We start from the raw sequence: 18,253 nt of genomic DNA, 5'->3' as shown, positions 1-18,253 counted from the left end.
GGCTTTGTTTGTTCTCCTTGCCTGACCTGACCAGACTTCTGAGTCTTTCTACTTCCTAGCTGAGCAAATTGTTCCCTCTGGGCCACAGTTTCCTCATCTGTAAAATGGACTGGTTGGCTTCTAAGTTCCTTTCCAGTCCTAAATTGGTGACGTATGATCCACTCAGCCAATACTCATTTGTGAAACACCTCTAGTGGGCAGTGGGCAGAGCAGGGGGCTTGGAACCTAGAAGCCCCAAGGTTAAATACTGACTGTGCTGTCTTGAAAATCATCTAAACTCTCAGCCTCAGTTTCTTTATTTGTTAAATAGGACTAATAGTAGTATCTACTTCCCTGGGTTAACACATATAAAGCACTTTGCAAATCTGAAAGCACCGTATGAGCTGTTGCTATTATAATTTGTGTCCAGCACTTGCTGGGCACTTTGCCTCTGTACAAAGGAAAAAGCGTATCAGGGAGCAGCTTGTATTCTGTGGCTACAAAATTAATGCAAGGCAATTAATACAAGCAGCCAGGAAAGGCTTCGTGGAGGAGGCAGCTTTTGTGCTGAGCTTTGAGGGAGATCTGGGATTCCTCAAGAATGGCCACGAGGATGGAATCCCTCCCAGGCGTCCCCGGAGGAGGCCCAGGTGGTGCCGTGTGGACACGCCACCTCGAAAGTTAGTTCGGCTAACAGATACACAGAGAGAGACAGAGACAGCGAGAGAGAGACAGAGACAGACAGAAAGAGACAGAGAGACAGAGGCAGAGACAGAAAGAGACAGAGAAAGAGACAGAAAGAGAAAGAGAGAGAGAGAGAGAGAGAGAGAGAGAGAGAGAGAGAGAGAGAGAGAGAGAGAGAGAGAGAGAGGAGAGAGACAGACAGAGAGACAGAGAGACAGAGACAGAGAGCAGAGAGAGAGAAAGAGAGACAGAGAGAGACAGAGAGACAGAGACAGAGAGACAGAGACAGACAGAAAGAGACAGATAGAGAGACAGAGAGACAGAGACAGAGAGACAGAGAGAGAGACAGAGAGAGAGAGAGAGACAGAGAGAGACAGAGAGAGAGAGAGACAGAGAGACAGAGAGAGAGAGAGAGACAGAGAGAGAGAGAGAGACAGAGAGACAGAGACAGACAGAAAGAGACAGAGAGACAGAGACAGAGACAGAGACAGAGACAGAGACAGAGAGGGAGGGCGGGCTGTATTCAGTGGAATGGTGTGAGGGTGTGAAGGAATTCTAGACGAGTCAGTTGGAGCCCAATTGAGATTTTTTTTGAAGACCCCAGAGGTACTAGGGAATCATCGAAGTTTGTTGAGCGAGGGAGTGCCGCGGTGGGAACTATATTTTAAGAAGCCGTTTCCTTGAACCCTCGAGGTAAGTCTGGTCCCGGGCGGCTGGCTCCCGCGCCCCGCGGCCCTCCGGCCCCCGCAGCCCCCCGCCCCGCCCGGGGCTCCCGCGGACGCTGCCCGGCTGCAGGAGGGCGGAAAAGCCAGCAGCTCCTCCGCGAATGCCAGCGTGACGTCAGGGGCCGGGGGAGAGGCTGCTCGGCGCTCCCGGGGGGCCCAGACATTCCTCTCCCGAGCGTCAGCGCCGCCGCCTCTCGGGGAGCTCGGCCGGCCCGGGCGGGGCGGACTCGGCTGCAGGCTGCGCTGCGCTCCCTCGCTGGGCCCGGGACCCTCTCCGTGCGGGGCAGGGCGCGGGGCTCCCCGGAGGAGGAGGAGGAGGAGGAGGAGGAGGCTCCCGCCGCCGCCGCCAGCTGGAGTCCGAGCTGCCGCTCTCCGGGCCGGGCCGGGGGCGGCGAATCCACAGGTGGGCTCGGGGGACGGGGGGACGGAGGCAGAGCAAAGGAAGCGGAGGGAGGGCCGCGGCTCCGCTAAGGGCCCGGGACCGGCCGCTCCCCAGCCCGGGGGGGGGGGGGCAGGGTCTGCGGGACACCAGCTGGGAGGCAGGACTCTGCAGGAGACGCTCAGCTCCCCCCGCTTTACTCCGAGCGTCCCTGCCGTCCTGGCCGGGGCTCCCTCTCAGCTTAACCCTCCGGCTCCCCACTGCATCAGCCTTTAACTCGCCCCTCCTCTTTCCCGTTACCCTTTTCCATCCCCTTCATGTTTGTACCTCTGTCTGTCCTCTCTTCTCTCTGCCTCTATGTAGCTCCTCTCTTCTCTCTTTGGCTCGTGTGCGTGTGTGTGTGTGTGTGTGTGTCTCACTCTCTGAATGTGAGTGTATCCATCTCTGTCTCTTTGTCCCTTACTCCATCTCTCTCTATGTGTATCCATCTGTCCTTGTGTCTCTCTTTTTCTGTCTCTTTCTTTCTTTCTATTTCAGATTCAGAGACAGAGTCAGAGAAAGACAGAGACGGGGGGGGGGGGGAGAGAGAGAGAGAGAGAGAGAGAGAGAGAGAGAGAGAGAGAGAGAGAGAGAGAGAGAGAGAGAGAGAGAGAGAGAGAGAGAGAGAGACTATTTCCACTTCTGCCTCTCTGGCCAATCCCTAAGAAGTTCTTTCTTTCACTCTGTGTTTTGGCTTTCTTTTGATCCCCAGAACAGAGCACCATGCCTGACACATAATGCACATTTAATAAATGCTAGTTAACTTAACTTTGCCTCCATCTCCCTGTCGTCCCAAGGCTCCCATGATCCCCCTTTTTTCTAGGAGTTTTTGTAAGGCAAACATCCAGGCAGACTTGGTGCCAAATAGCCCATCTGTCCTTGAAGGCATCTTACCCCAGCTGAAAGTCAGTCTCTGATTTTCCTCAGTCCCTCATGCCCTGTCCCACATCTGTGTTTTTTGTGCCTCCATGCCAAAAACTAGGCTTTTTGGAAAGTCTAAATAGGAAGAAATAGGAAGAGGAGGGCCGGAAAATGCGTATGGGTGATTTCCTTGATAGCATCTACAAGTCTGGAGCAAAATTTGCATTTCCCAGGGAAGGAGAACAAAATACCAGCTTCCTCTCTAAAGTTTCCAAGGAGCTTGTTCCACAATAGCCCTGAATTGTGTGGAAGCGAAGCATTATTGTACATTGTACAGTTGAGGAAACTGAGATTCAGCGGGGATAAAAATGACTTGCTCATGACAAGTGAGAGTCTGGAGATGAATCATCCGCTCCCAGAGCAGAGAAGGATGGGGCAGGGCGGCACAACCCAGGTGCTGGACCAGAGAGCTGCCAGCCCATCAGCTCAAGTGTCAGCTCTGCTCTTTCCTGACTGTCATTCCACCATTTGTGCCTCAGTTGCCTTGTCAGTAAAACTGCTATTTCTCCCTTGAAGGGTCAGGAGCTCTCACAACCTCCATGATCGAGATGCAGAGGCCGCTGACTTGACAGCCTTTGGGGGATGTCAGTCATTGTCATAGCTCTAGAACATAGTTCCTCCTAACCTCTCTCAGTTTACAAATGAGGAAACTGAGGCTATTTGCAAAAGGCAGTGATCGTGGGGTCAAATCCCAGCTCTGTCCCTTACTGCCTGTGTGGTCAAGGGGAACACATTTAACCTCCTTGAGCCTCAGTTCCCTCATCTGCAAAGAGAGAGGGCTGGATTCATTGGCCTTTGAGGTCTCAGCTCTATCTAGGTCTAGGACCTCAGAACCCTCAGTTTCTCACAAGCTCACACAGGAGCCAGGATCTGAGCTCGTTTCCTCCTTCTGCTTAGAGCAAACAGGTGAAAATCAAGCCCCAGTCTGGGGGTTCCTCTGCCCTGCTTGGAGCCACATCCTTCTCAATCCTGATAGCCTCTCTGTCTATGAATTCCCCTCTCCATCTCCCCCAGAACCGGGATAATACTTAGTACCTAATAACTAGATACAGCTGAGGCTCAGAGAGTTCTTGACAATGTTATTTTAATTTTTTTCTCAATTACAAAATTTGAGACAATACTTTTAAAGTAAGTTAGTTTTGAGTTCCCAATTCTCTTCCTTCTCCTCTCCCTCTCCTCGAGAAGGCAAGAAATTTGATATAGATTCTCCATGTGCAATCATACAAAACATTTCCATATTAAGCTGTTGCAAAAGAAGATTTTAAAAAAGCAAGAATAGTAAAGCTTAAAAAGCATGCTTCATTGTCTTGATGTGTAATTGGGGGAAAATTTAGAAAACTAATTTTTTAAAAAAAGTATTATTTGAGCTACATCCAGTCTCCATAAGTTTTTTTCCCTGGAGATGAATAGCATTTTCATCATAAGTCCTTTAGAACTGTCTTAGATCATTGTATTGCTGAAAATAGTTAAGTCATTCACAGTGATAATAATAATACTCTCTACAGTGTTTTCCTGGTTCTGCTCACTTCACTTTGCACTAGTTAATGGAAATCTTCCTAGGTTTTTCTGCTCATTATTTCCCATAACACAACAGTATTCCATCACAGTCATATTCCACAATTCTTTCAGCCATTCCCCAGTTGACGGGCATCCCAACAATGTGCTTTAATGAGCCGTCACAGCCATCTTGCTTAAGTACTTGTCCCTGAGCTCTAGCATGTTCTCCTCTTCCTCAATCAAATTTAGGCCCAACTATGGGGCAGCTAGGTGGCGCAATGGATAGAGCACCAGCCCTGAAGTCAAGAGGACCTGAGTTCAAATCTGGCCTCAGACACTTAATACTTCCTAGCTGTGTGATTCTGGACAAGTCATGTAACTCCAATTATCTCAGGGGAAAAAATATTGGCCCAAATAAATAATCCTGTGCTTGGAGAGGTCCAGAGACATACTCAGCAACCCAACAAATATATAAGTATGCACTATAGCAAATAGGGAGAAGAATAAAAGTCCCTGCCTTCCCAAAATGTCAAGCCCAAGAGCAACACATATAAAGAGACAAGGAACAAGACAGAATAGTGTATAACAAAGTACAATTATGAGTTCTTAGAAGAGGTACAATAAGAGTTGACAAGAAGAACTGTATCAAGGAAGGCTTCCTGGAGGACATGGCCTGGAAGAATAAGCAGGACTTAGGGTAGACAGAAGAGGAAAGGCACTCCCCAGGGTAGGAACAATATGAGCAAATAGATGGAAGTGGGAAGGACTGCTTTGTCCATGGGACTGCTAGTGAGGAAGCTATCAGTTATTCTGACATTAGAGGGCATGTGCTGGGGACTGCAATAGTTGGTGATCCAACCTACGGGTACGAAACACTGAACCGGCGGTACTCTCTCCCTGCTCACACATACTTCCACTGTGGCTGGATCACGCCATTGCCGCCATTGCTGCCCACTTTGTACCATATTTATCTGGGTAGTTATTTTAGTCTAATCCATAGAAGACTCAGAAACGAAGCTTTTTCTGTTTATCCTTAGCTCAGAGCACAGGGCCTAGCCCTCAGAAAGAGCACAATAGATGTTTTTTGGTGCATATATGTAATAGTCCTGTCATCTCTCAGTTGTAATTCTTCTCTGGGAGGAGATCTCTTTTCTCTGTAAAATCTTTTCCTCTGTGTACAGGTCTTCCTGACTGCCGTCTCAACTCATTCTCCCAGCCAGACTCTTCTCCAGGCTCAATATTGCCTCTTTTATCCTTGCAGAGAATGGGCATGTGAGAACTCAGGGGCTTGTGGGGAAAAATACTTCAACCAATGAATTTGCTCCTTTTAAAGGGGCATACTCCTTTAAACATATAACTCCACCTCAGAAGTCCAAAGATGTAAACTCCCTTCAAAGGCCAGAACCAAAGATGTGAACTAGAGAATTGTTAAGTACCGACTTAGCACTTAGTAAGAACATAACATCTCCCCCTTTCTTTTGATTTAGAACATAGGGTGGTCATGACCTTGAAACATAAATCCATCAATATGGGAAGTATTTCACATAATTACATAAATTACATAAATGCATAGTAACATAACACTTGCTAGAAGTGATGTAACAAATAACATGATCAAATAATCATAAATTGAGAATTTATACATGTCTATAAATCCATTGTCCAATAGTCTCATCTTGTGTTAGGGAATCCAATGATTCCTGCTGGTTTTAAAGTTCTTTAACAGTCTTCTTATTAGCCATGCTCTTTCAGTATCAGATGTTTCTTAGATTTTCTCCTTTGTTTTGAGGTCTTTCTCTTTTTCTGTCTCTCTCTGATGGACAAGGCGAATACGACTCATTGGCACCCATCTGATTCCTTCTCCATCTGAAGAAATACAAGCAAACCCTCTCGCCCAAGCAGTTAACCTATCGGGTCCCTTCCATTCACCACTTTCTGGGTCTCTCCACGTCACCTGGTGATTATCTAAGGACAGTGGAGCTGCTCACACTGGACACTGCCCTTCTGGTGGGTAATAAAACCTGTCTGCCGGAGCCAGTGCATCTTTGTCAAAAATTAGAAAATTAATGGTATAGAGAACTAAATTTAGAAGTTCCCTAGGGTTACCTGTGGCTCCCCCTTTCTTTTGTTTTTGGAGGAGTGTCTTAATATCTGTTTCTTTTCTCTACTATTGCCTGACCTTGCGGATTAAAAGGTATGCCAGTGGTGTGTAAAATCTTATACAGCTCACAAAAGTGTGCAAAGTGTTTAAATGTCCTTTCCAAGTATGGTGGACTCAGTGTGAAACAATATATACAATGTCAGTTTCTTCATGTGGTGGATTTGAAGGGGAAGAAAAAAGCCCAGGTTGAGAATTGCAGCTGGCATGTTAACCAAAAAGAGCCACAATGAATTATTTTAGAAAGGATAGATGTTCCTCCTACTGAATTGCCAGAATCATATGAATTCTCTGGTGATAGTGAAGGGACAGTTCCTCTCTGAAATCTCTCTATTTCATCAAATTCTGTTTCTCTTTAGTATGAATTTTGTGATGAGTATGAAGGTTAGACCTGGTACTAAAGGCTTTTCCACATTCATTACATACAAAGGGTTTCTCTCCAATATGAACTCTCTAGTGAACAGTGAGATGGTGTCTCTGACTACAAAAACCTTTTCCACTTTGCTTACATACAAAGGGTTTCTCTCCAGTGTGAGTTCTCTGATGTACAGTAAGACATCCTCTCTTGCTGAAGGCTTTTCCACATTCATTACATACAAAGGGTTTCTCTCCAGTATGAACTCTCTGGTGAATAGTGAGACTGTTCCTCCGATGGTAACATTTCCCACATTGCTTGCATACAAAGGCTTTTTCTCCAGTGTGAGCTCTCTGATGTTCAGTAAAGAAATCTTGATGAGACCCACCGGAGTCTCTGCTCTTGGTTCTCGGGGCTCCTTGATGCTTCTCCAACACAGAGATCAGATCCAGTCTGGAAACAGGAATCCCCACAGAGAGCAGGTTCTGATAGTTCTTCAGCATCACATTCCTGTGCAGGGCCCTCTGGGCAGGATCCAGAAACCTCCACTCCTCACTGGTGAAGTCCACAACCACATCTTGGAAGGTCACTGATTCCTGAATGGGGGCTATGAGAAAGCCAGAAGTCGCACCCTCCTTGGGGGATGAGCAGAGTCTTCATAGGTCTGGGGACACTGAACTCACCACTCCGGTCAGTTGAGCTGCTGAGTGTAGGGCTTCAAGGCCAGAGCCCCACGTTGGGCGCCAAATATAGTGTGCTTTCTTGAGCCCCCAAATTGAGGTGACAAAATACACTAGGCTTTCTAGAGCCCCACGTTGGGCATCAAATTGTAATGGTCCTGTTGTCTCTCAGTTGTAATCCTTCTCTGGGAGGAGATCTCTTTTCTCTGTAAAATCTTTTCCTCTGTGTGCAGGTCTTCCTGACTGCCATCTCAACTCAATCTCCCAGCCAGACTCTTCTCCAGGCTTAATATTGCCTCTTTTATCCTTGCAGAGAATGGGCATATGAGAACTTAGGGACTTGTGGGAAAAATACTTCAACCAATGAACTTGCTCCTTTTAAAGGAGCATACTCCTTTAAACATGTAAACTCCACCACAGAAGTCCAAAGGTGTAAACTCCCTTCAAAGGCCAGAACCAAAGGTGTGAACTAGAGAATTGTTAAGTACCTATTTAGCACTTAGTAAGAACCTAACACACATATCCACTCAACCTTGGTCCTACTTTCACCTCTGATAAGAGGAGCAGAGCCATGAACTCCGTGTCAGAAGGGGGCCCAGACCAGCCATCTATTTCCCACTTTTGCTTCCCTCTTTTGGATATCTTTGCACTTCTCCATCAACCTTTTCCTACCCCTGCATCCCGGCTTTCCAATTTCCTTTTGTACATTCTCTTCCCGTTAGATTGAAAGTTCTTTGAGGGCAGGACCATCTTTTTTATTTGTATTCCTAATATAAATTACAGTGCTGGACACACAATAGGTGCACAATGTTTCTGATTGACGTATCCAAGCATACTTGCATATATATACACACTTGTGTGCAAACATACAGCCACACTTTGGCCTGTCTGTGTGGGCCTGGGATGGACCTCCTAAATGCCTTTTTGGTCTCCCCATGGAGGGAATCTTGCACTTCATTTAGGAGACCCATGGGGAGCCATCTCAACATACCCTCGCGATATGTACTGACACCAGACACCCACATATAGATGACATCATCTTGGCAGGACATCCATAGAGCTTTAGGGAGGAAAAGAAGGGAATTAGACAAGGATAAAGCACCAGGATGGAGGAGGGGGAGGTTGGAGCCCGAGCTGGAGCATTCAGCCAAATGATGTGCCCAAGGTCAGCTAGTCAGTAAACTGGATCCTCAATTCTGACTCCTGACCCCAAAGACATAGCTCAATCTAGGATACCAGAAGGCAAGGAAAGCAAGAGGATGGGGAAGAGCAGAAAAGAGAAGGTGGAAAGGGAGGAGACAAAGCAGAGAGCAATGGGAGAGTGCATAAAGGCTAGTGGGATTAAGTAATAGCAAGGCAGTTAGGAGCAGTATTAAAACAAAGACTTAACAGGGCTAGAAATGATATATGTGTGGGGATGTGTGTGTATATGTATATATCTACATATATAGACATAAATATATTCTTTCTTAACTGTAGCCTGCTTAGGGGTGAGAGGGAAATGAAAGAGGGAAAAACAATAAAGCAAAAACAAAAGAACAATTTACAAGGAAGTAAAAAAAAATGGACACTCATTAATGTAATTTCTTCTACAAATATATATATATATATACTTTCTTGATCTGGTAATTTGTTGCTATATGATTTGTATCCTTCCTGATGTTCTGCTGGGCACATGGCAATGTTCTCTTTTGTTTAGTTTCATTTTGTTTTGTATTTCTTTTCTGTTTTTCTTTTTTCTTATTCAGTCTTTTTTTAAAATAAAATACATTTTAGAAAAACAAAGTCAAGTGGGCATTCCCTGCCTCCCCAGTCCCTCTCTACTCCCCACCATGGTTCCAATATCTGGGGTTTGTGAGTGTGGAGGCAACCAGACTGTGCAGATAAGAGGGAATGAAAGCAATAGAAAGTAGGAGAAAGCTGGAGAGAAGGCTCTAGAAGGGAGTGTGTGGGCTGAGGTCATGGAAGATGTGATGTGGCATCTCTCATGGAAACAGCAGGAGCTGGAGGCAGGAGGAGAGTCCTGGAGAGGAGAAGCATGTGCCCAGAGCGGCCCCAGCTGCTGCTCGGAACAGGCTGAGTGAGGACACATGGATGAGGGGAAGGAATCCTGGACTCGGCTCCAAATCCTGACTCAAAGCTGTGTGATCTTGAGCTGGTCTCTTCCCATCTCTAAAGTTCTGCTACTTCCTCTGACAAATGAGAGGTTGGGCTTGGAGGTGGTTTCCAGTTCTAACATTCTACTATTTCACATGGTATGGAGCACAATGAGTGGGGCAGGGAACAAGCATTTATTAGGCACCTACTATTCACCAAACATGGTGAATACAAAGAAAGGCAAAGAATCCCTGACCTCAAGAAGCTCATAATCTAATGGGGGAGGGGGAAGACAACATGGCCACAACTATAAACAAACAAGCTCTAGAAAGGGCAAGTGCTCGAGATCTAGGAAGCAAGGAAGCAGAATTCAGGTGATAGGGAAGAGGGTTACTGCTCCTTACTAGTTTCATTCAAGTGCTATGGGCCCTCTCCTCCAGGAAGCCTTTCATGATCTCCCCGGTTGTTGGGTGTTTGCTCTTTCCCCCAAATATCATGCATTTACTTATATTTACATACTATATCATGATGGCCTGATCTAAATCAAACCCAGATGACTCCAGAGAAGAGTGACTTTGCACAATCCTCCCTCACTTAAGTGCACTTCACTCGCATGTCACGCCTCACTTGTTGATGTCATGGTGCTCTTCCAGAATGAGGGACAAACAACAACAATATGTCACACCCTTACCCCAGAACCATGTAAATTCCTTGAGATGATGCTTGTTTTGTTTTGCTTTTTCCTTTTCTATTTCCAGTGTCTTGGACCCAAAAGTGGATTAATAAATGCTTATTGGATGAGTTGGATTGTTTTGGACTAATGGCAGTGGATTGGAGGACAGTCATTTTGCCTCAAATTCCAATTCCAGTTGAGTTAAGGCTGTTTCTTTCTGTGATTGACAGGTTGCCAGAGGGTGGGAGAAGGACCTGCAGAGATCAGCCGTGAAGAGTCTGCCCACCATTGGCCAATCCACTCCCCAAAGATGGCCGGGAATTGCTCGTGGGATATCCACGCCCAGAACAGGAACAAGGCAAGTGTTGGGAAGCATGTGTCTGACCATCCCCAGGTCTCAGTCCCCAGCCCAGCTTGGCAAGTGGGGCAGAAAATCCACTTATTGAAGGGATCCCTCCATCTCCATCTTCGGCTTGGTCTCCATCGTTGGCTCTCTGGCCATTTGGTGTTCTAGTCCTGGCACTGCCTCGGACGTGCTATGAGAACGTGGGGAGGAGGCCTGATGTGAGAGGAAGTAGGTTCAGATCCTGATTCTAACAACCTCTACCCAGGTGACGTAGGCTACATCTTTTCACTGCCCTGGGCTCAATTTGCCCTTTGTAAAATGGAGGATTGGCTAGATCTCCTCTGAAGCCCCTTCCACTCTAGATCTAGCAAGGATCCTCTGACAACTCCCTTCTCAGAACCAATGTCCTAGTCTCCGTGGTGGGTCCTTTCCAGCTGGAAAGTGACTGAGAGCAAGACATTTAGTACCTCTCTTCAAGGCAGGAACTGCAATGCTTCCCACCTGCATCCCTCCTCACCCTATATTCTCTGTTCCAACTATTTCAGCACCAAGGTTTCTATTAGCCTCGGTCTCAGGCTGATCTCCCCATCCAGACTGATGGGGAATTTGTCTGCCTGGTACTTCTGCCTTCATTTGGGCCATGATAGTTCACGGTGACCAAAAGACTACCTCCTTTTCCAGCCCATTTATTCAGATGGGGCATTTCAAGCTGCAAGCGAACCTTAGAGGCCAGTTATGGAATAACCTGTTTTATAGACAAGCTGAATCCCAGAGGGAAGACAATTCACACAATCAGGGGGAAAACCAGGAAAACCAGCAGAGTTAGGATTTACACCCAGGTCTCCAAATCCAGTATACTTCATTTTCAGCCTCACCAACCCTTGGATTTACATCCTAAAATTACAAGCTCAACAAGTGAGCACTGGAAAGGATCTAAACAACTCTCTGGTCTAACCCCTACATTTTATTTGAAGGTTTTTTTGTTCAATTTTAATTCAATAAACATGGATCCTCTTTGAGAAGGATGACTAACAAGCATGTATTTAGGGATGCGTGTGTGTATGTATGTATTGTGGATTTGTTGTTCAGTCATTTCTGTCTTGTCCAATTCTTCGTGACCCCTTTGGGGTTTTCTTGGCAAATACCGGAGAGGTTTGTTATTTCCTTCTCCAGCTCATTTGACAGAGGAGGAAACTAGGCAAACAGGCTGGGTTTGGAGACAAACCCGAGAAGATGAGGATTTCAAAGAATTTTTAAAACCTGTATATAACTGGTCAATATGAAAGTTCCTCCCAGAGAGTGACTCTCTCTCTCTCTTTCCTCTCTCTGTGTGTCTCTCTCTGTCTCTCTGTCTCTCTTTCCTCTCTCTGTGTGTCTCTCTCTGTCTCTCTCTTTTCTCTCTCTGTCTCTATCTCTCCTCTCTCTCTTTCTCTCCCCCCCACCCCCCTATCAAGGAAGGGGGGAAGCTAGTTGATGCAGTAGATAGAGAACTAGCCCTGGAGTCAGTAGGACCTGAGTTCAAATCCAACCTCAGATACTTAATACTTACTAGCTGTTTGACACTGAGCAAATCCCTTAACCCCGATTGCTTCACCAAAAAAAAAAAAAAAAAAAAAAAAAAAAAAAAAAAAAAAAAAAAAAAGGAAAGAGCTGTGAGTTTCCAAGAATCCCAGACTCCTGTAGTCAGTCCTGACTTTCACACGTCAGGCTGTGATCCAGGCAAATCACTTAATCTTAAAACTTTCAGTTGCCGAGAAGAGAGGATTTAAAGCTTTAGAGGGAAGCCCAAGCACGAAATTCCCTAAAGGCATTGCAAAAAGCTAACATCCCAGGCACTGTCCTAGGTACTGAAGATGCAAAGATACAAAATAAAGATAGAACCTGGCCTCGAGCGGCTTACTCTGGGGAGAGGGGAGGGCTACAACACCGGCCAAGGCAGGCAAGCTTGAGGAAGGGGCTGGGGGTTGAGTTGTGACAGCTGGGAGAAAGGGGCGGGAGAAGAGAAGCTGGGCTAGGCCCCGAAGGAACACATGGATCCTGAGAGGCAGGGGGTTCTGGGGATGGAGACCCAAGCAGGCGTGAGATGGGATGTCAAATGCAGAGAACACTTTGGTTGCAATCCTCTGAGGGTGCGGTGCAGAGGGATAAGAAATAATGGTGGCAGGCAGGGGGGAGGAGATTGTGCTGCTGTTCAGTCATTTCGTCATGTCCAACTCTTTCCCACTTGGGTTTTTCTGGGTAAGACTGGAGTGGTCTGCCATTTTCTAAGGGACAATCCCCAAAGGGCAGATTGACTCACAGCAGGCCTGCAGGGCGGCTTATGTCTCTGGGGGTAATGGGGGGGGTCTGAGCCACCCACAGTTCTAGGAATAGCTGTGCTCACACATGATGTGGCCATGAATACTTCACTTCCACAGGCATGTACTTCTAGGCCTCCTGTGCTACCATTCCAGCTCTTGGTCTTGTTCTTGGCCTGAGAAATAAAACTGCACAGAAAACCACAGATTTCGTGGAGGATGAGATAAACAAGTCTAGATCCCTTCGTTTACAGATGGGGAAACTGAGGACCAGAAAAATTAAGTTACTTGCCTAGGGTTACACAGTTAGCAAACATCTGAAGCAGCTTTTGAATTCAGATCTTCCTAACTCCAAGATCTGTGGCCATGTTTGTCCTCCAAAGAGCTGAGTCTCGGCCTCCATCATCATCATCACTGACACTTCTATTGTGCTTCAAAATTTGCCACATGCTCAATATACTTCAGCTCCTTTGAATCTCACAGCAACTCCGTGAGATAATGCTATTGTATCTCCCTTTGACAGAGAAGAAATTAAGTGACTTTCTCCTGCTAGTAATTGCCGGGCTTTTAACCCAAATTTTCCTTACTAGATGATGAGATTCCCTCAGAGATGAGTACTCGCCTGTCATTTTACCCCAACTCATGTGTCTACTTTGCCTCAACTTACCTCCTTGGCAATCCCTCCTACATTCTTTCAGTCCCACCTGGGGCTGCCCCATAACTCGGGTCTCCCTCTTCTTCATGAAACCTTCAAGGCAAAACAAAAGTAGTAGTGTTTTCTGAGCCTCTCCTGTGTAGGCAGCACCCGACCAGGTACTGTGAGGGTAGGGACAATAACACAAATTTAAGTTTGACATAAGAAAACTCCACAAAGTCAAGCAGGCTGTGCGACTGCTCCTCGGAACCATTCTAGGCAGACTTGTGTGTTCTGCAATTTGGCAATTCCTTTTTCCACTCGAGCACTTTGTCTTTGTTTACCCAAACTGGAGACAACTGCAGGTACAAGGGGTGAGTAGAGCCTTGAAAAGTAAGCCAGCAGCCAAGGGAGGTTAATGCCCATCTCCTTCTCTGCCCACAGGTGTGCCCAGGGGTGAACGAAGCCCCAGAACTCTACAGCCGAGGCTTCTTGACCATGCAGCAGATCGAGGCTTTCCCCCCACCTGTTATCATGAGTTACATTTTCCTGCTCATCTGCCTGTGTGGGCTGCTGGGCAATGGAGTGGTGCTCTGGTTTTTTGGCTTCTCCATTAAGAGGAACCCCTTCTCCATCTACTTCCTCCACCTGGCCGTGGCCGACATCGGCTACCTCTTCTGCAAGGCCGTGCTCTCCGTCCTGCAGGCCGGGGCCTTTCCCGGAGCCTTTCCCACCTACATCCGCTTCGTGTCGAGGATCCTGGGCCTGGCCGCCTTCCTCACAGGCGTGAGTCTTCTGCCGGCCGTGAGCACCGAGCGCTGTCTCTCGGTTCTCTTCCCCACCTGGTACTGCTACCGGCGGCCCAAGCACATGTCGGCCCTGGTGTGTGCCCTGCTCTGGGCTCTGGCCTTCCTGATCACCACCATCCACACCTACTTCTGTGTCTACATCAGCCCCAGACCCTCGTGGGGAGACTGCACCCACATGGACATCTTCCTGGGCATCCTGCTCTTCCTGGTCCTTGCCCCGCTGATGGTCCTGACCTGCCTGATCTTCCTGGTGAGGGTGGAGTGCCGTGCCCCCCGCCGGCACCACTCCTCCAAGCTCAACAACGTCATCCTGGCCATCGTGGCCGTCTTCCTCGTGTCTTCCATCTACTTGGCCGTCGACTGGTTCCTGTTCTGGATCTTCGAGATCCCGGCGCCCTTCCCCGAGTACGTCACAGACGCGTTCATCTGCGTCAACAGCAGCGCCAAGCCCGTGGTCTACTTCCTGGTGGGGAGGGACAAGAAGCAGAGGTTCTGGGAGCCCCTCCGGGTGGTCTTGCAGAGAGCCCTCCGAGATGGAGCCGAGCTTAAGGAGAGCGGGGACACCCCTAACACGGTCACCATGGAGATGCAGCCCACGGCGGCCACTTCCTGAGAAGCCGGGGGCGGTCCCGAGCCAGAGAACTTTCCTGGGCCTCGTGATTGCTGCGTCGGGCCCCCAACACCATTGTCACACTGTATTTGCACCCATCCTCTGGCTGGAGGCTCGGGATCTGTATCCATCCATCCTTCCCTTCATTCAAGAACGGGGACGCAGCACCTACTCAGTACCAGGCTCTGTGCTCCAAGCTGGGGGCTCAGACAAAAACCAGCAGAGTCCCTGCCTTCCGGGAGCTGACACTCCACTGCTGCAGGGACTAACGAAAGGCAGCTCTCCAGAAGACCTAGGACGGATCTTGGGTTCTTCTTGTCTCCTCCAACTGGTGTCTGTCTCCTCAAATGACTGATTCAAGCTATCCTCAGGTCTCGCATAAGCTCTCCCCTCCTTCCAAGTGGGGCTCAGCCCTTGACAACATGGTGAAGTTGAGAAGTGCATCCCACCCCTAGTCTTCTGGTAACCTCCCCAAACATGGCACTGCCTTCCCGTCACCCCTCCCAGCACTCATCTCTGGAACCTCACTGGGCTGGCTTTGGTCTGCCCTCCCTGGTCCTTCCCTTCCACAGTGCCCCATAGAACAGCCATGGCTGGCTTTGGTCTGCCCTCCCTGGTCCTTCCCTTCCACGGTACCCCATAGAACAGCCATGGCTGGCTTTGGTTTGCCCTCCCTGGTCCTTCCCTTCCACGGTGCCCCATAGAACAGCCATGGCTGGCTTTGGTCTGCCCTCCCTGGTCCTTCCCTTCCACGGTGCCCCATAGAACAGCCATGGCTGGCTTTGGTCTGCCCTCCCTGGTCCTTCCCTTCCACAGTGCCCCATAGAACAGCCATGGCTGGCTTTGGTCTGCCCTCCCTGGTCCTTCCCTTCCACGGTGCCCCATAGAACAGCCATGGCTGGCTTTGGTCTGCCCTCCCTGGTCCTTCCCTTCCACGGTGCCCCATAGAACAGCCATGGCTGGCTTTGGTCTGCCCTCCCTGGTCCTTCCCTTCCACGGTGCCCCATAGAACAGCCATGGCTGGCTTTGGTCTGCCCTCCCTGGTCCTTCCCTTCCACGGTGCCCCATAGAACAGCCATGGCTGGCTTTGGTCTGCCCTCCCTGGTCCTTCCCTTCCACAGTGCCCCATAGAACAGCCATGGCTGGCTTTGGTCTGCCCTCCCTGGTCCTTCCCTTCCACGGTGCCCCATAGAACAGCCATGGCTGGCTTTGGTCTGCCCTCCCTGGTCCTTCCCTTCCACGGTGCCCCATAGAACAGCCATGGCTGGCTTTGGTCTGCCCTCCCTGGTCCTTCCCTTCCACGGTGCCCCATAGAACAGCCATGGCTGGCTTTGGTCTGCCCTCCCTGGTCCTTCCCTTCCACAGTGCCCCATAGAACAGCCATGGCTGGCTTTGGTCTGCCCTCCCTGGTCCTTCCCTTCCACGGTGCCCCATAGAACAGCCATGGCTGGCTTTGGTCTGCCCTCCCTGGTCCTTCCCTTCCACGGTGCCCCATAGAACAGCCATGGCTGGCTTTGGTCTGCCCTCCCTGGTCCTTCCCTTCCACGGTGCCCCATAGAACAGCCATGGCTGGCTTTGGTCTGCCCTCCCTGGTCCTTCTCTTCCACAGTGCCCCATAGAACAGCCATGGCTGGCTTTGGTCTGCCCTCCCTGGTCCTTCCCTTCCACAGTGCCCCATAAAACAGCTGAAGTGGCAGTGAGACTGATCTGGCCTCAGTTGCCCCATGCCCTTCAGACACAGCAACAGGTAAAACACATTTTAACCCGAGCCTTCTGGAGATAGTGGCCCCACCTTTCTGTGGAGCCCATGGTACCTAGAATGGTGGAAATTTCTAAGCCTCCCTGGCAGAGGGGGATGAAAAGGCTTTCTCTCCCCTTCGGTCATGTCTTCTGCCTTGTCCAGCAAGACTCAGCTCCAGCCTCTGACTAGTTCCAACCTAGTAAACTATCATTAATTTAGAGAGGAAGGGAGAAAATTGAGAACTGACTAAAGCTGATTCTGTTGTTCTTCCCAAGTCCCTCCGAGTTCATTTGCATTTTTAAAAAAGTGAATCCCAGAGCTGGCCACGTCTTACCATGAAGAAGAGATTTTTCATGGACATTCGTGGAGAAGAGAGAACTCTAGGGGAAGGGGCCTTTCAGCCTCCATCACATCACCCCCAGGGAGCTCTTCTACTAAGGATCCCGGAAGATCGAGGGCATAAGCACCTTTGAAGTCACTGAGTCCAACTGCCAATCCATTGAGTCCAACTGCCCAGTAGGGCCTGCCACCAAGGGAAGTCTCCCTGAACAACCTCTGTCTGCTCCAGGAAACTGCCAGCAAATTTAAATGGACTCTAGTCTAGACCTGTCCCATCAGCCAGACAGGCCAGGGCCCGCTAGCCTGGGCACAGGGCTGGGAACTCATCACTCCACTTTCTACTCTTCCCGACAAGCCAAGCCAACCTCTCCATTTCTGCCCCACACGGTCTTGACAGGCTCACAGCTGAAAGGCTCTCCTAAGTGTTTTCTAGGAACCTCTGCTCCCTGAGGGCAGATTACAGCTCTCTGTGGTCACAGATTGCAGCTCTGACAAGTCTTACCTTCTCCAGTGCACACTTGTTTTTTTTGAAGTTTTATTGATTATTTTACAATGTTGTCAAATCCAAAATGACCCATGTGCCCACATTCTTTTTGTAATAAAGTATGGTTAAGCCGGACAAACATTGGTCAAGTCTGACATTGCTTGCTCCTGCCCACAGCTGGAGGCTCCTGCCCTCTGCTTAAGGGAGGGGCAATGCTTCCCCTTCTGTCCCCTGAGGTCAAAATAAGCTCAGTCTCCCACATTTGGGTGTTCCCATATGCTGAGCTCCTCACAAGGACTGCAGACTCAGAGAGAGAATCCTGGAGATCTTGTCCACATGGGTACAAGCAAGGACACTGAAAGAAAGAAGGCAGGAAGGCAGGAAGAAAGAAAGGAAGGAAGGAAGGAAGGAAGGAAGGAAGGAAGGAAGGAAGGAAGGAAGGAAGGAAGGAAGGAAGGAAGGAAGGAAGGGAGGGAGGGAGGGAGGGAGGGAGGGAGGGAAGAAGGAAGGAAAAAGAAGGAAGGAAGGAAGGGAAAAAAAAAGGAAAGAAAGAAGAAAAAAAGGAAACAAAGGGTTTTCCAACCAGATGAGTCCCCAGTGGGGCATCTCTACTCATAGAGGTAGTTGTTTGCCTTTCATTCTTGAAGAAGATCAGGATATCAGAAAGATGACACCATGATATGCAAGTGAAGTGGATTTAAGGGAGGAAGGCTGTGCAAGGCCACCGGCCTCACTTTCCCCTCCAGAGCCATCTGGGTCCAGTGGCCAGATAGAGATGGCCCTGGATGCTAAAGTCTTCACCAGGT

General features: G+C 48.8%; 1 protein-coding gene across 2 annotated transcripts; it reads left to right on the top strand.

Moving 5' to 3' along the window:
• The first annotated feature begins 1,534 nt into the window (after positions 1–1,534).
• On the top strand, positions 1,535–17,579 carry MRGPRF (MAS related GPR family member F). 2 transcript variants are annotated; one of them, XM_074276798.1, is made up of 3 exons: positions 1,535–1,791; positions 10,418–10,545; positions 13,909–17,579. In XM_074276798.1, the coding sequence occupies exons 2-3, from the start codon at positions 10,498–10,500 to the stop codon at positions 14,884–14,886; spliced, it is 1,026 nt and encodes a 341-aa protein (XP_074132899.1). In that variant the 5' UTR covers positions 1,535–1,791; positions 10,418–10,497; the 3' UTR covers positions 14,887–17,579. The 2 variants fall into 2 exon arrangements, with proteins under 2 accessions (XP_074132899.1, XP_074132900.1); XM_074276799.1 differs by lacking the exon at positions 1,535–1,791 and adding an exon at positions 6,060–6,231.
• Positions 17,580–18,253: the final 674 nt, after the last annotated feature.

Source organism: Sminthopsis crassicaudata, chromosome 6 (genome assembly GCF_048593235.1).
Source record: "Sminthopsis crassicaudata isolate SCR6 chromosome 6, ASM4859323v1, whole genome shotgun sequence".
Classification (NCBI taxonomy): domain Eukaryota; kingdom Metazoa; phylum Chordata; class Mammalia; order Dasyuromorphia; family Dasyuridae; genus Sminthopsis; species Sminthopsis crassicaudata.
Note: the sequence above shows the minus strand (reverse complement) of the source record. Positions and strands in the feature narration are given on the sequence as shown.